General features: G+C 35.1%; 1 protein-coding gene across 1 annotated transcript in view; it reads left to right on the forward strand.

Annotated features, from left to right (window-relative positions):
• Positions 1-22: 22 nt before the first annotated feature.
• Positions 23-18,125, forward strand: part of LOC129226523 (serine/threonine-protein kinase OSR1-like) — a gene marked incomplete at its 5' end in the record, with an annotated part of 204,431 nt that continues 186,328 nt past the window's right edge. Inside the window, 1 exon segment of the mRNA XM_054861132.1 lies at positions 23-292. Within this exon segment, the coding sequence (XP_054717107.1) occupies positions 240-292 (53 nt within the window).

The raw sequence follows: 18,125 nt of genomic DNA on the forward strand, positions 1-18,125 counted from the left end.
CACTGTATTTACATCTAACTTATGCGTGACGTATGTGTACATAATTTGTCTGATTGGAACACATCGTCTGCGAAAGTGCACTCCACCTGTATCCACCGTGCTCGGGTGTTTGCTCAGGTTGGGCGGAGGCACACGGTCTCGGTGTTTGGGGAGCGTGCTTATCAGTCAGAGCGATGGAGGGGGTGAAAGTGGATCGGCGCTGATCTCGACTATTTTTGTGTGTTCCAGGACAGACGGCCATGCCCCTCTTCAAGTCCAAGTCCCTCATCAGGCTGCAGGATGTGCCCAACAGGTAGGTGCTATTGTTATTTTTTGAGCAATCAGGATTGCTTATTGCTTTTATTTGACTGTTTTTTTTTGGCGTGCTCTATCATTTTATTTTCCCACCGCCAACCTCTGCAGCATCACCGTCGACCGGCTCCTCACGATGCTGCTCCTCTGGCGAAAACTGTCTCCAGGTTTCGTCAATATCCTACACTTACACGCATACATACACGCACCTACACACATTTACATATATACACCTACACACACATACATACACCTACACACATTCATACACCTACACACATACACAAACACATACACACACTCACATACACACAACTACCCACACACTCATGCCTGCACACAGACACAAACACACATGCCTACACACACATACACTTAACCCCACACACACATACACACAACTACCCACACACTCATGCCTGCACACAGACACAAACACACATGCCTACACACACATACACATAACCCCACACACACATACACACAACTACCCACACACTCATGCCTGCACACAGACACAAACACACATGCCTACACACACACACATACCCCACACACACAAACACACACGCTTACATATTCACACACACTCGTGATTGCGAAAAACATATAATTTGAATTCAAAATGACAAAATTCAAATTAATTTTCTTTTTTAAATCTTCATTGTCCTATGCATTTGCACGGTTGTGACATTTTTACGTATATTTTTGCACTTTATTCACGGAATTTTGGCTTTTATTTTCTACATCATCGCCTCAGAGTTTCAGTAAAGCATCTAATCCCAGGAATAACAGCAAAATATCCAACTGTTGCTTTGAGACGATAATACAGTCGACTCGCGTTACAACGCGATTCGACCTCAGCGAAATGACTATAACGCGAGTAACGAATTTTGGAGTTTACGCAAATTCCTCGCCCACAACACGAAAATTTTTCGCAGAATAATTTCGGTAGAGAGCAGATCAATTCTTTCAACTTCTGACGAGTTGATTGATGTGCATCAGGGCAGATAGTAGACTCAAGTAAAGTTTTCGGAAGCTATGAGGAAGCTCAGATTCCTGTTGTAACGGATTCGGTGCGGCTTCCAACTTTCTCGAAAGGATGACACAGTTCTTGATTAAAAATACAGGAAATTTATTTACACTATGTACAGGAAAGAGCGTCAACAACTGCTAAATTAATCATCAGCAATTAAACCAATATCACTCAACACCGTAAACTCAACGGTTACACTCGTATTTACTTCCAAATACGAAAACAACACAGCGAAATGCCTCGCTATAAACAGAGCAAATACACACTCTCAGTTCGAAATCCTCAATCGAAACTCAACTGTTTATCACGTGGGACGCCTTTATAAACATCGAAAGAAATCTCTCAAATATTCCACAACATTCTTTCGGCTTCCCGAAATGCGTAGACCGTTATCAAATTTTATCAATGAAAAGAAAAGGAAATAGGGGGTCGTATACTTTAGCGGAATGAAAATGGGTTGTATATTCATTACGGGAAACTATTTACAGGTTACGTTACTACAATAATTACTATTTACAGGATTTGTAACACTGTAAAAACTCTTCAAACATGCTTAAAAAAATCATTAAAAAAAGCTATTTTAAAAGGTTTTTTTTAAATAATTCATTAGTTTTAGAATGTGTTGTCAGCCCAAAATTTTCGGAAACAGCAACCCAAAATTTTCGGAATTGTCGGATTACAAATACCCCAAGATGTGCATGAGGCATGCGCTGCCAAGAGAAGACTGATAACAATCTGATCGTACATCATAAATGATCATCGTCTTCATTTTTTAATTGACGAGAATAAATACAATTACTGTATCTACTGCGCAGTGCTGAATTTTATTATAACTACAAACTGTATTTACGGTACTATTTTATGTTATGTCTCCCTCTCTCCCGTTGATCAATGATTTTGTGCTTCGTAACAGTATTTTATACTGAGTTATACTGCTTTTTTAAAATAAAAATTCAGTTCTTTATGTAAGAAATGGTAATATATAGTTAAAAATTTATTCAAATCAGTTTGAAGGCTGTTTATGAATGTCTAAAATAATGAAGTATGTTCATAAAACAATTTGTATACCAACCCTTTTCCACAACGCGAAATTTCGACTTACACGAGGGGTCTTGGAACGCATCCTTCGCGTAAGTCGAGACTCGACTGTATAATTGAATGCCGGGAACCTGTCGGGGAAAAATACAGCTGAGAGAAGTAATCAAAAATCGCTAAAATACATCCAACAGTTACATAGATCTTCTGACCCATCCAAATTTTGCATATTTAAAGGACTTAGTTCATTTTTTAGTGGAGTTTCTTAATATAACTAATATAATTATTAGTTTTACTTAAAGGAGTGCTTTATTTAAAAGCAAAACATCAAATTTGAAATTTCAACAACATTGTTTCGAAGTGCTTTATTCTTTTGACCACTATGAGGAAAATTTTTGAAAAAGCCATGGAACCTATAACGGAAAAGTGCCACCCTTATCCGGGATTTTGTAAGCTTTCGTGGTTTATTCAAAAACTAGTGATACCCGCACGGCTTTGCCCGTAATAGAAAAATCAAAAGGTTTTTTGGTTCGCTTGTATATTTACAAATAATGTATGGTGAATTTTCTCGCCAATTGGCTTGTACCGACGTTACAGTTCCACGTTATGATAATTTCGTATCTCGCCAATTGGCTTGTGCCCATGTTACGGTTCCACGTTATGATGATTTCGTAATTTATGATAGTTTTTTCTTAAAATTGGAATAAAAAAAGAACCACATGGAATTTTTGAAAAATCGCTTCGAGGTGCACACCCCCATGCTACATACTAACTGTGTGCCAAAGTTCATGAAAATCGGCCGAACGGTTTAGGCGCTATGCGCGTCACAGACATCCTACAGACATCCTACAGACATCCAGACATCCTCCGGACAGAGAGACTTTCTGCTTTATTATAAGTAAAGATAAAGAATACAATTTTTTCCTGCTGAAATTTATCCATTCACCTTGATACAATAAAATTTGTGAAATCGTTACTTCGAAAAGATGTGTGACACAATACATTAAGCATTTGGGTTTTTAAAGTGTTTTAAATAGTTTATTGTCTCTATACCGTTTCCACTTCTTCCTTTTTTCCCTTTCCTCACTGAAAATGTTCCGTTTTCTAAAGAGGGCGAATGTCGAAGATGAATGCTTACACATAACGAAAAAGAAGACATAAAGAGAAATATTTTCTTTTTCGTGCTCGCTTTTACACGTTTTTAGACGTCCGTGTGTTTACACGCGCTTAGATTTTTTTTGAATATTGGACATGTTAAAAAGTTCTTGAACTTTTATAAAAAGTTGGCGGTAATATTAATCTTTGAAAATAAATTGATTACTAAGCAAGTGCATACAGCAAAATTGCAAAAACTTGTTGATTTTACTTGAACTTGAAAAATTCAAGAAAAATTGACTGAAGTCAAAACCGATAGAAAACCGAAGGATTGACTGAAGGCAAAACCGACTGGACACAAAATAATTCACTAAAGGCAAAACCGATAGAAACGGATTAAAAAAAAAAAAAAAAAAAAGTAATTGATGTGTGGTTCTCCAAACTGCGATTACAAAGAGAAAAAAAAAAAAGAGAATAAAATCAACAGTGGTATGTTTGAACCAGGAGACTCATTAAGTATCAAGTTAAGTGCACTGACCTCCCCAAATATATGAACGATGCATGTGATCGATATTTTATTTGATGTGTTTGAAATTTTCTTTTTCGCGCTATGAAGACGAAATTTCAACATTGGACGAAAGTAATGTGCAAAGGCAAGAACCCTCGTAAATTGGCGACTAACCAGATTTCACCCTGGAAAAGAGATGCCAAATCCTATGTCTGTTTGATGATATTGGTGGCATCCTATTAGAGAATTGCACGTTCTAGTCCAGATATTTACCGATAATGTCTGTCAAACTCTTTCCGGCATCGGTTTGCAATTTACTGATAATCTCTAAACCTCGTTTCTGCATCGGTTTGCAATTTACTGAGAATTTTCGTAAAACTCTTTTCTGCATCGGTTTTCAATCAACTTGATAACTTCTGCAAAACTCTTTGAATACCTTCTGCTTCGGTTCGCAATTTACTGATAATCTCTGTATGACTTCTTTTCTACATCGTTTTGCAATTTACTGATACATTCTGCAAAAGTTTTTCCTCTCTTGGTTTGCAGTATGGCAGCAATCTCTCTCCAGAGGCATTTTACTTTTTAAAATTTATTGGTGCCTAATTTAATAAACAATTAATGGGCTAATTGTAATTAAATTGCAAAGTATTTGCATTTTTCTATTTAAAGACAATACTTCATTTTATTATTCTTTGAAGATTTTAAAAAATATTCGTTGAAAGTTTAATATTCTTGTACTGGCAGCACATGAAACAGATTGCTCTATTTTCTCTTTGAACCGACAGTTTTATAGTATGGCTCTGTTAAATTGAGCTACGACCTTGGCAATGTTTACCTCTTTTTAGGGTAATAGGGCGGGGTAATTGGCGCTGAAGTGAGCTGAGTTGCTTTCGCATTAGTTTTACAAAAGTATTCCAACTCAAAACTGTAGCAGCTATTTTTCTTATTCACTGAATTCTCCAAAAGGAGATAAATGTTGTTAAAGTCATACTCAAGTACTAGAGTCACACTGTACACTGTACTCTTCAACGATCAGATTTGTTGTAAGTATAGTGAAGTTCTTGATAATTGAGAAACTGGCGATCTTATTTCATTGGCGTTAAATTTTTGGCACCAATGGCTGCGCGACAAATAGTTTTTCTTCGAATACGCAAACAAAGAATAAATAAAGAAATATTTGCATAGGGTCACCATAAAAAAAAACAGGATTGCCAAAATAAAATTACTCAAGCAAGAATTTGACGACCGCGTCAATTCCCTAATTATAGAAAATATCCCGCAAGCACAAATAAAGTTAATATCAAAATTTCGCTAAAATAGTATTTTTAAAAGTATAACAGCTCACACACGTACATGAGTGCACGTGTCCAATAGTTTAGTTGAGTCATTCTACTATTAAGTTAAGCACAAAAGAATGATCTGCTCTCAGTCTCATAAATCTTCAGATTTTAAACATGGATGACAAAACCGTCACTTTTTTAAGCAAAAAGCTTAAAACTGTTGGAATAATTTTAGCTTAACTACGTTGGATAGATATCATTTAAATTTACTAGTCTTCCCTCCCCTCCCTTCCCCACCTGTGATGATTTATTTGTAAGAACAAGGTCGGCTCCATTGCTCTTGCCAGTGTATACTGATTCGTTGTGTTTAGTTAGAGGTTGAGGTTTATAGACATCGTGAATTTCTTCTTTAATGACGCAGAGATTTGTTAATTAGAAACACTGAGGTAAGCATTAAGGGGGTCCGGGACACATTTTGAAAACTTTTTTATTATGTACTTTAGAGTTTTGAAATTTTTTGAACTGATTCATCATTTATTTAATAAGCAAAATCATAACATAAATATGAAAAAAAATAATTTTTTTATTTAAATTTAATTAGTTTTTTTCAAAAAAATGGGGTTGCTTTAAATTGCTATAACTCAAAATATTGTTGGTCAATTTTCAATTTTTTTTCAAAAAAGTATGCACAAATATCTAAGCTTTAATTTTTATTCGGCGATTTTAAAAATATTAATTCAATAAAAAATAAAAAATATTTGAAGAAAAATTTCGAAAAATTCGAAGATACTTTTTTTTAAAAAAATCATAATTTTTGAAGTAAACGCTTTTTTCAAATTCGCCGAATAAAAATTAAAGTAAATTGCTTGAAAAAGATATGCTCCAAGTTTCATTACTTTATCTCTATTGGTTCCTGACTTATAAGAGTTTGAATGCAAGAAATCGGGAAAAATTGCATCATGGAGAAAAACTCGTTTAAAGTTTTAAAGTTATGTACACATTCGTTAGGTGCAGGCAACAAAAATAACTATAACTTTCGTTCTATTTAAGGTAGAAACAAGATTCAAACGTCCTCTTAAGCAGAAAAAAACAGAGCAATTTTTCAAATTATAAAAAAAAATTGCAAAATTTGAGGATTTTTGTGTCCCGGACCCCCTTAAGGAGTTACAGTACCTTAAAAATGATCAAACGATCCAAAAAAAATGTTATTGTTCTTACTTCAAAACTAAAAATTATGCCGAACGCAGGGAAAAAGTTTCATTCGTTTAGTTAAAATATTTAAAAAAGTTCTGAGTGGTTTTAGGTCATGCTCACTATGTGCTCTTATGCAAAAGAAAAACTTTAAATTGCTTTTTCTCGATGATCGTTTTTTTTTTTTTTTTTTTGTGTGTGTGTGTGTGTGTGTGTGTGTGTGTGTGTGTGTGTGTGTGTGTGTGTGTGTGTGTGTGTGTGTGTTTTTCATGTTACTAGAATCCTTAGGGATTTTTTTTTCTATTAAAGATGCAGATTTAAAGTAATATTTTTTTTTGCACAGTTTTTTAAACAAAACTGTGCATTGTGTAAGCATTTAATAAATAACTCAAATTTTTAGAGCATGTTATACGTACCTTTAAAAACAATTTTAAAAAAACTATGTTTTACATAGTTAAAATCACAGAGCATTATCTAATACATACTAGCAAATGAATGCACAGATTTTTAGAGATGATTATTGTGATCGCTTGGCAAAAAAACTTTTTTTAATAAGTGCAAAAACAAAAAAGCCTTAGAGATTTTTAAAAAATGAAATTTTCCTAATTTTTTTGAATTTTTAAAGAATGTGGGCAATATTTTAAAATTTTGAAAATAAATTACTGGTTGCGAAGTAAGTATTCATGTTAGGGTTTGAAAGAAAAACAAAATGTACGTAAATTTTTAAAAAATGTTGTGAAGATACTGTGACCTCTTAAACTAATTGTACTAACCATTTTCATTTCCAGTAACTTCAAACACTCCTTAAAGTTAGGCGTCCGCCATCAAGCTAACAAGCCAGAGCCAATTCTCAAAACCATTTTTTTTCCCTTTGTCAACACAGCTCTAGCAAACACATCATCTATTTCGAAGACGCACTCTACTAGCATCAGTTAATTGGCTGTAAGAGTGATCTTCAAGTTTTGTTGAGTTGCGGAAACACTTAGAACTATGTGGTAATTTCTGTTTTGACGATGGAGAATCAAAATCTACTTTGACATAACTTCTTAAAGTGCCCTTAAAAAGCGGAGTAAAATTGGAGTTTTGGGCAAACACTAGTATGCACTTCAAATTACCGAGTTCATTTTCCCCTCCTGGATAGGTATTTGCAAGGTTGCTCTGGCGAGTTATACAGATGATTAAAAATGATATCAAATATAAATGCTCTCCTAGCGTTAAAAACTGTAATAAATATAAGTGTTAAAAATTGTATGCTCTTGTTAAAATCGGCAACAGTTATTTTATTAAACTTCAAAAGAGATTTTAAAATTACGTAACTCAATGTTTAGAAGTTTTATTCACGCATCATACTTTTTAAAGGAGAGCATAGTTTCTAAGAGCAAATAGCTTCATCCTTTTTTCTTACGATTCTTTTAAAACTTAACATTTTTTAATCACACAATCTTTAAAATTAAAAATGCAGTTTTTTAATTAATAAAAGAGTTACAAACACAGTTTAGATTGCAAAAAAAAAAAGTCAATTGAATTAATATAAACGCAGCTTGGTGATTCTCCTTAAACTTGGCAGTTTCTAATCACAAAATCTCTAAAATTAAAAAAGCTGTTTTTTGAATTATTAAAATCATTATAAACACAATTTAGATTTTGAAAAAAAAAATAAAATAAATTATAAAAATGCAGATCGGTGATTCTCCTAAGACTTGAAAGTTTCTATCGTAAATTCTTTAAAATTAAAAATTCTGTTTTTTTTTTTTTTTTTTTTAACATTTATACTGAGTTTTATGGAGGAGCTCTAACTTTAACCACATTATATTTTACGCTGTCCTGGTGTAAAAATGCCATTAAAGTGACGTATTTGTGTATCAGGATAAGAAACATTTTACTGACACAGAGCCTGTTACTAAGATCCAAAATTATATTTAAGGATTAAATTTTTTTTTTCTTTTTTTTAAAAAACTCTTTTCTCTCTATTAAATTAACATAACGGGTGTTAATTAACCCAAGCATGCCTTCAATTGGCCAGCTATCGCTGGTGCAATACATAATCTGACCAACACCAAATACTCGTACAGTTACAAAACTCTAACAAATAACCTTCAAAATAATCACAACACCATTAATGCCTACATGGAAACCAAAAAAAATGCTTTCTTGAAAGACCAATCATCTATATATATAAAAATAAATGTTTGTCTGTATGTCATCCATGAACTCAAAAACTACCCGGCAGATTTGGCTGAAACTTTCACCGTTTGTTATTTTCGGTACTGGGAATGTTTATAGACCAGTTCGAAAAAAATCCGATCGATAGTTCCTTTTTTATTTCAATTTAAGTCACAATCCAATGGATAAATACGAATAAAAATATCGGCTGCAGAAATTAATACGCGTGAAAGATCTCATTGATAAGAAGTTAGCTGTTGCCATTTTTCTTGAGTTTGAACAAATAAATTCTTTCTTTATTGTTTTATGGCTTTTCATGCAACGGGGGAATTTAAAACTTTTTCTATTTGATATTTTTAGCGACTGATTGATCTTGCAAACTGCGTGAGTACAAAATTTGAGTAGAGTCACGGCTTCACTTGACACCTGGACCGATTATTATGAAAATTGCTATATATATGTATTTTTCCACGAAGAAGGTGCATAATATGCTCAGTGAAGCCACTCGCCACCAGGTGGCACTGCAGAGTAGCAACTTCTGCCCCGTTCAACCGATTGTCATGAAAATCAGTATAATGATGTATTTTTTTGTTGGCGTAGCAACGCGCGTCGGGTACAGCTAGTCTTCTATATAATACGCAGAGCTGTTGTTGACAGGGGGAAGACGTCTCCCAAAATATTTGCCTTTTTTTCTGTAAAAACAACGTAAATGTAATGTGATTGGTTTCAAACCACCTTTTCTTTTGGGAGTAAAAAAAAAAAACGAGCTGATGTGTGTATCACATGACTTCCTTTTACGCCAATTTGATGATAATAGTAGGGCCTTGGAGTAAGTAAAGAAACACTTTAAATATTTTTACCCCAAGTTTGTCACGAACTGAAGCAAAAAAATAAAACGTTTTATACAGATTAATTTTCCCAGTATTGGACATTTAAATGTGATTCAATGATTAACTCTCTAAATATCGCCAATAGTGGCCAAAATGAAACCAAATTTTAAAAAAAACGCTCAATTTGTCGCCAATTGGCGAAAAAACTTGGCGATCAAAAGCTTGGCGATATATCGCCAAGTGTTTGCCAAACTATAGCACCACTTGAGCTTGCATTGATAATAAGAATGATTTCCCCCAAAAAGGTGTAAAAGACCCCCTTAGAAACTTCCGAATGCAACCAAAAGGAGAAATGCACAACTAGACCCCACTAGGAGTCTACGTACCAAATTTCAACTTTCTAGGGCATACCGTTTTTGAGTACATACGGACGTCATGAGAAAATTCGTTGTAAATAATTCGGGGATCGTCAAAATGAATATTTCGGGTGTCTATACGTTCTTAGGCACATATCCTTGTGTGGTCGGGTTGAAAAAAGAACTCAACATTCGTTCGGGCCCGAGCAAAATGGAAATTAAGGCCTATTTTGGGATGAAAACTTTTTCCCGAATACAATACTTCTTTTACTTCGTAAAAGGAAGTAATAATCCTTAATATGAGTTACCTCAAATATTTTTCACCATCACCTGTACTGCAAATATAAGTATTGTTACAAATCCTGTAAATAGTAATTATTGTAGTAACGTAACCTGTAAATTGTTTCCCGTAATGAATATACAACCCCTTTTCATATGGCTAAAGTATACGACCCCCCTATTTCCTTTTTTGTTCATTGATAAAATTTGATAACGGTCTACTATTTTCCAGAAGCGTGTGGAATATTTGAGAGATTTCTTTTCGGTGTGTATATAAACCGTTACGCGGGATAAAGAGTTTAGTTTCGATTGAGATTTCGAACGGAGAGCGTATTTGCTCTGTTTATTGCTAGGCATTTCGCTGTGTTGTTTTCGTATTTGGAAGTAAATACGTGTGTAAACGTTGAGATTACGGTGTTGTGTGATAATTGCTTAATTGCTGATGATTATTTTAGCAGTTGTTAACGATTTCTCCTGTACATAGTGTAAATAAAGCTCCTGTGTTTTTATCAAGAACTGTGTCTTCATTTCAAGAAAGTGGAAGTCGCGCCGGAATCCGTTACGGTATATGACGTATATTATTGAACACATTGAGAGCATAAAGTACTCCATTTTCTGAGGTGTTCCCCTCTCCATAGATATGTCGCAATAGAAGCAAAATGCTACAAAGAAATGTCTTTTCCAAAATATCGAGATGTTCGTCGATTCAATTGTCAAAAGGGGCGACGTGCGGCCTCAAGCGATCGTTCAAAAGCAGATGGAGGTTGGGTTTCGACAGATAGCCTCTTTATACGCTGTAAAAAAAAATGAAATCGGATTGTGAAAAATGTTTCTGTTATGGTCAGGAAAAAAGCTGAAGAGGCGACGGGAAGAAGTAGAAAAACATTATTTTTAGGTACGATGTTTTTTTTTTTTATTCATATGAACAGTGGCTTTATTATTCCCACGAACTCGGCTATATTTTTTATGAGTTAGATCTCTGTGTTTTCTAGAAAAAAAAGGGGGGTTTAAAAGCGGACTCAGAGCCATTTCCTGTTTGTGAGAAAAAGTTTTAAATGATCTGTTGTAGAAGAAAGAAACTCGTTTGTAATTCTTGACTGCAACTGATATTTTTTTTTAAATTAATACAGAAAGCACCTCCAACAAATGATCAAATAATGCAGTGAGAAGCAAAGGGATGTAAGTACCAAATTTAAAATTAGAGATAACCTGTACATATGGTAGGTGACCCCCCCCCCCTCCCGTTCCCACAAAAAGAAGCCTGTGAGAAATACTCATACATATAATAGCCAATGATCGAGTAACGATCCTGACGTCATCAACAATGAAACTCGCGCCGCTTTATTGTGACAAAGGCTGAACTTGATCCGGTCACTTGTTTTACTGGTAAGATTCATTTCAGGGGAATGAAGAAACGAATCAATGGTTACCAATAAACGCTATCTACTAGAGTTTAGGGTTCATCCACTGGAGTTAGGGTTACCATTTCAAGTATCAAAATATCACCAAACAGACAATAGGGAAGTTTCCGATTTTTCAATTTTATTTTTATATGATAGAGTAACATGTATGAACATCATGGGTGAAAAAAATGTTGCGATACGATAAGTAGTTTTTTTTTAAATTAATTTTTAAAGTTCAAGCGCTTGTGACGTCAAATGGCATAAGAAGTGACGTCATGCACTCTTCCGATAGGGGAGAAGCCGAAGGTCACGCATTCGACTTCGAAGACGAAAAAAGGCTTATCTCCTCGCATTTAACTCCTCGCGTTTCTGGAACATTAAACCTCTCATCCTCTCGGAAATAGTCGAATATCCTCATTGATGTTGAATGAGGAAGATTATTTAGATTGTGCTTTAACGAATCCGGTCTCCATAGTGTGTTCAAAAGGATTATTGAATTTCTAAAAAATAAAAATATCAGCGCGCTCAAAATGTCCCTAGCGAAAACAAGGGATCTTCGGCGGAAGGCTGCCCGTTAGTGCCCTGTGACGTAGGCTCGTGACGTTTCAGAAGAGCGCACTTTTGCGCGTGGATTTTTAAAAATTCATTAAAAATCAACCACGGTGTTTTAAAATTCGGTGATGGTGAATTTTTTAGTTTTGAGGGTCAATTAACAATATGCAATAGCCAAAATATGAACATTTAATAGGTTGCAACTTCCCTATTGCTTCCTTCAAATGTAGCAATTTCACCCGTCACATCTTGACGGGCGATTTTCTAGTTACATATATAAAGAGAGAGAGGGATGAAATATAAGCTAAATGTAAATTTGATACAGTTATTAAGTATTACAGTATGTAGTTAAGAAAATAATTTCATATTTTTAAATATAAAGGACACTAATTTCGTTCAAAAACGAGCTGACGTGTGCATCACATGACTTCCTTTTACTCCAATTTAATGTCATTTTCCCATTACTGGCAGTTTCAATGTGATTCAATGGTTTACTCTCTAAATATCACCAACGGTGGCCAAATTGAAACCAGATTTAAAAATAAAAAAAATAAAAAAAAAATCGCCAAATTTGTCGCCAAGTTGGCGACCAAAGGACTGGCGATATATCGCCAAGTGTCCGCCAAATTATAATACCACTTGAGTTTACATCGAAATTAACAATGATTTACCCCCAAAAAGGGGCAAAAGACCCCCTTTGGAGCATCCGAATGCAACCAAACAGGAAGGTGCACAACTAGACCCCACTAGGAGTCTACGTACCAAATTTCAACTTTCTAGGACATTCCGTTCTTGAGTTATGCGACATACATACACACATACATACGTACATACAGACGTCACGAGAAAAATCGTTGTAATTAACTAGGGGACCGTCGAAATGGGTATTTCGGGTGTCTGTACGTTCCTAGGCTCATATCCACGTGTGGTCGGGTTGAAAAAAAAAACTCAACATTCATTTGGGGGTGAGCAAAATGGAAATTAAGGTCGATTTTTTGTGAAAATTTTTTGGCGAATACAATACTTCCTTTTTTGTAAAAGGAAGTAAAAATATGTGTACCAAATCGAAGGATTTTGTTTTAAAAAGCGCTGTTTTGTGCCCTACCTGAGCTGAATCTTAACCCGACTAAAATTACCCTCAGTGAACCACTAAATCTATTTAAAAAAATAATCGACTTTGTTTTGAAACACTACAACGAAGATTCAATCAGATATTTTCCTTGACAACGATTTGTTGAGTTTAATTCATGATAACTAGAAAATTATCACACATTGTGTCTGCAAATTCACCACATTACACAATACACATATTTCCCATCCAGATAACAGAATTGAAACTGTTATGGAGAATAATACAATGTGACGACCAATCGTAACGATTACTCTTTATTGCCACATGAAACCATTCTCCCAAACATTCCGATTCCGATTCAGATTCCGAGTCACAACTGACTACAACTGTATTTATGTCGAGGACTGCATACTAAGTGCCTTGCCTCCATTATTTTTTATACCGATAGATGGCAGCACCATCACCGGATCGAACAGTTAATGAGAATTTAGAACTAGGCCAGGAGCTAATAGCTACCTGGTGCTAGCACCCCCAGAGGTATCGTTTCACTTGGAGGACATTGAGACCACGAGCATGTTTAACGTCGCCCAGTCCCCTTTAATGACGACGGTGGATCTTCGACCGTCGAGGTTCGAACTCAGGACCCTCCGGCCCCGAATCCGACACTCTACCGATCGGGCTACCACGCAGGGCTGTGGAGTCGGAGTCGGAGTCGAAGAGTCGGAGTCGGACTGATTTTTAGGTAAAGGAGTCGGAGTCGGAGTTGTTGGAAAACATGCCGACTCCGACTCCGGGCTTCTTTTTTTCTTTCCCTTTCGCTGACTCTCCTTGCATTTTTTAAAAACTGACTTCCAATTGGTTCGATTACATGTATGAAAAGATACTAATGAGAAAATAACTGCCATTATGGCAATCAGCTAGCTTGAGTGCTTACAGAACTTTCTGTAGCCGTCCCCTAGTTTGCTTACTTTTTAACTTAACTAATAGCAACTGTCAGCAAACGGTTTTGTTGCCTAACATTTTCAAGTAATCACTTACAAATAAAAATAGAAATATAGTGTTTTGTTCGATCTCAGTTGTAAAATAGTAAAAGAAACGTAACAAATTAGTAAGTTGAGGCCCGTAGCTAATGTTGAAACGTTTAAGGGTGAACGGCAAATTCAAAAAAGTTCTGGCGCGAAAGCACGAATCCAAAAGATCCGACGAAATAATCTAATGGTTTTTTCTTTATTAAGACTATTTCTAAGCTTGGTTCTCACTAAAAAGTATGGAACAAAATAAGTGTAAATGATTTCTTGATTACAACACTCAATAATTGCAGTTAATCTTAAAATCTTCATATTAAGGTTAACTCTAAAGCAGCAAATAAAATTTAAATTAAAAATTTTGCGAATGAGAAACATAGGTATAGTAAAAGCTATTCGTACAAATTTGTATACCGCCTCATTTTGTGTAAAATTAGCTCCTGATGTATATGCGCCCTATTTTCGTTGCAATTTTATTGATGAAATATAATTTAAAATATATTCGCGAAAATTTTCAGAATTAAAGTATTTATATTTTTTTTATAAACTCTGAAATTAACTTTGGTTACCATCTATCAGATGGGTGTCACCCTAGGCAAAAAACCCCCTCTCAAGAACTTGGATTTAGAAAAAAAGGTTTTTGTTTTCCCTTCAAAAATTAAAAGCACACGATTTGATCAATGTCTATTTGTTAAACATTAAAGGGGAGCAAATTACAGATAATCCTTTTCAAATTTTTTAAAAGGGATTTTTAAGTCATCTCACTTTTTAACTCGTAACTATTGGAAAATTTGATTTTTAAATTGAATTTCTGACGTTGTATGCGTCTTGGGTTTACAATAAAAAACAAAATGCGAAATTTTCATAAAAAGGAATTAATACTTCAATCTCTGTTTAGAGGTTTTCCCCCTTCCCCTGAAGGGAGAGAGGGAGTTGAAAAAATACAATTTTAAAAAAATCCGGAGTCGGAGTCGGAGTTGGAGTCGGAGTCGGGCGTTTCAAAATCCGGGAGTCGGAGTCGGGGTCGGAGTCGGCCATTTTCCTTCCGACTCCGCAGCCCTGCTACCACGGCCCCTCCCAAACCTTCAAAGTTCCGTCGTAATAGTTTGCAAGAATGAGTTGAGTTGTATGCCGCATTCTTATATAGTTGTTCAGATTTCTGGCTCGATCGGCTTTGCCCGTAGGAAGTATTTTTAAAAGCGATGGAAACATTGGAAGGGTACCCTCCCTAAAGCTGTATTATAGAAGCTCGCGATGTTGGATGTGTTTCCTCCAGCTTTGTCAATATATCGATTGTTTCTCCGAATCGATTATTCCGGAGTTGATATGTCTCAAATAAGATTCTTGGAAATGTTATTTTCTCGTTGAAATATTTATGATCTCGATGCTGGGTTATAACTAAACTTTTATTTCGGAGAGTTTTCTCTGAAATACTTCTTTAACAATGGGTACGTTACAACTTGGAACTCGAATCATTTTAAAAAGTATTACAGTGGAATACATTTTTGGTTGTTAACTCGTATTTTCGCTAATTTAATTATTTGTTGAAATAATAATTTTATTATTTTGATTCACTTCATATCACCTGACATCGATTTGTTACCAATTCTGTAAATAGTAATTGAGTCAGAGTCGGAGTCGGACTGATTCTGGGGCAAAGGAGTCGGAGTCGTTAGAAAACATGCCGACTCCGACTCCGGTTTTTTTTTCTTTCATTTTCACTGACTCTCCTTGCATTTTTTAAAAACTACCAATTGGTTCGATTACATGTATAAAAAGCTACTAATGAGAAAATAACTGCGATTATGGCAATCAGCTAGCTTGAGTGCTTACCGAACTTTCTGTAGCCGTCCCCTAGTTTGCTTGCTTTTTAACTTAACAAATAGCAACTGTCAGCAAACGGTTTTGTTGCCTAACATTTTCGAGTAATCACTTTCAAATAAAAGTAGAAATATAGTGTTTTGTTTAATCTCAGTTATAAAATAGTTCAAGAAAAGTAACAATTTAGTAAGTCGAGGCCCGTAGCTCAGATGGAAACTTTTGAGAGTGTTCGGCAAATTCAAATAAGTTCTGGCGTGAAAGCACGAATCTAAAAGATCCGGTGAAATAATCTAGTGTTTTTTTTTTAAATTATTATTAAGACTATTTCTATATGCTTAATTCTCCCTAAAAAGTATGGAACAAAATAAGTGTAAGTGATTTCTTGGTTACAACACTCAAAAATTGCAGTTAATCTTAAAATCTTCATATTAAAGTTAATTCTAAAGCAGACTATAAAATTTAAATTAAAAATTTAGCGAAGAAAAAATATAGGTATAGTAAAAGCTATTCGTACAAATTTGTATACCGCCGCATTTTGTGTAAAATTTGCTTCTGACGTATATGTGATTTAGTTTCGTTGAAATTTTATTAGTGAAATATAATTTAAAATATGTTCTGGAAAATTTTCAGAATTAAAGTATTTATATTTTTTACAAACTCTGAAATTAACTTTGGGTTTCACCTACCAGATGGGTGTCACCCAGGGCAAACCACCCCCTCTCAAGAACCTTGACTTAGAAAAAAAGCTTTTTTTCTTTCAAGTTGCAACGTTCAAAAATTAAAAGCATACGATTTTATCAATATGTATTTGTTAAACATTAAAAGGGGGCAAATTACAAGTAATCCTTTTAAATTATTGGAAAAAAAAATGGTATTTTTAAGTCATCTCACTTTTAAACTCGTAACTATTGGAAAATTTGATTTTTAAATTGAATTTCTCACGTTGTGTGCATCTTGGGTTTACAATAAAATACAAAATGCGAAATTCTCATGAAAAGGAATTAATACTTCAATCTCTGTTTGTGGTTTTTTCCCCCCTTTCTGAAGCGGGAGAGGGAATTGAAAAAATACAATAAAATAAAAATAAAAAACCCGGAGTCGGAGTCGGGCGTTTCAAACTCCAGGAGTTGGAGTCGGGGTCGGAGTCGGCCATTTTCCTTCCGACTCCGCAGCCCTGCTTCCAAATTGTTATTATTTGTTATTGTTTAGTAACAAAATACAGAATTACATGCACACTGTAAAGACACATTTCAGTTGAAAATGACCTTTCGATGAATATGAGCAAATGTTTATATTGTAGTTGCAATAATTGCATGTTAAAAACTATTGCATACTATCATATTTAATATGAAAACAAAGTGCTTGGACGTCCCTCGGTCTATTTTGTAGCTTATAATGATTGTAATTATAATACTGTTTTTTGAGCAATCACGATTGCTTATTGTTCTCACTTGACAGTATTGAATTCCTATGATTTCATTCCCCCCCCCCCCCCCCCGCCTCCCTCTGCAGCACCACCGTCGGCCGGCCGCCTCACGATGCTGCTCCTCTAGCGAAAACCGTCTCCATGTTGCGTCACTCACTTGCCTACACTTACACCTACACACACACACACCTACATACACACACGCATACATACAGACACCTACACATACACACACACAAACACATACACACAACTACCCAAACATACACATACCCCCCCACACAAACACACACATTTGCCTACACACACATACCCCCCACACACAACGAAACATACCCCCCCCCATATATGCAAACACACACGCCTATATACATACACACACACACTCGTGATTGCGGAAAACATAATTTGAATTCAAGATGTCAAAGTTCAAATTTATTATTATTTTTTTAATTCTAATAGAAGACATTAATTAGTTCAGTTTATTTCATTACGGAATTAACTTTTGGGACAACTTAAATGCATAATCTCAGAATTGAAGGGAAAATCATAAAATACTGAAAATAATTTAGAGAATTCAAAATGTTTAACAGCGAAATCGTTCCGTTATATGTCATAGTGCAATTGACTTGTCATGATCCACTGAGTGAGCTAATATTTAATCTTCTTTACTAATAATAAAGCTGAAAGTCTCTCTGTCCGGAGGATGTCTGGATGTCTGTAGGATGTCTGAAGGATGTCTGTAGGATGTCTGTGACGCGC

The sequence above is a fragment of the Uloborus diversus genome, chromosome 7 (assembly GCF_026930045.1).
Source record: "Uloborus diversus isolate 005 chromosome 7, Udiv.v.3.1, whole genome shotgun sequence".
Lineage (NCBI taxonomy): Eukaryota > Metazoa > Arthropoda > Arachnida > Araneae > Uloboridae > Uloborus > Uloborus diversus.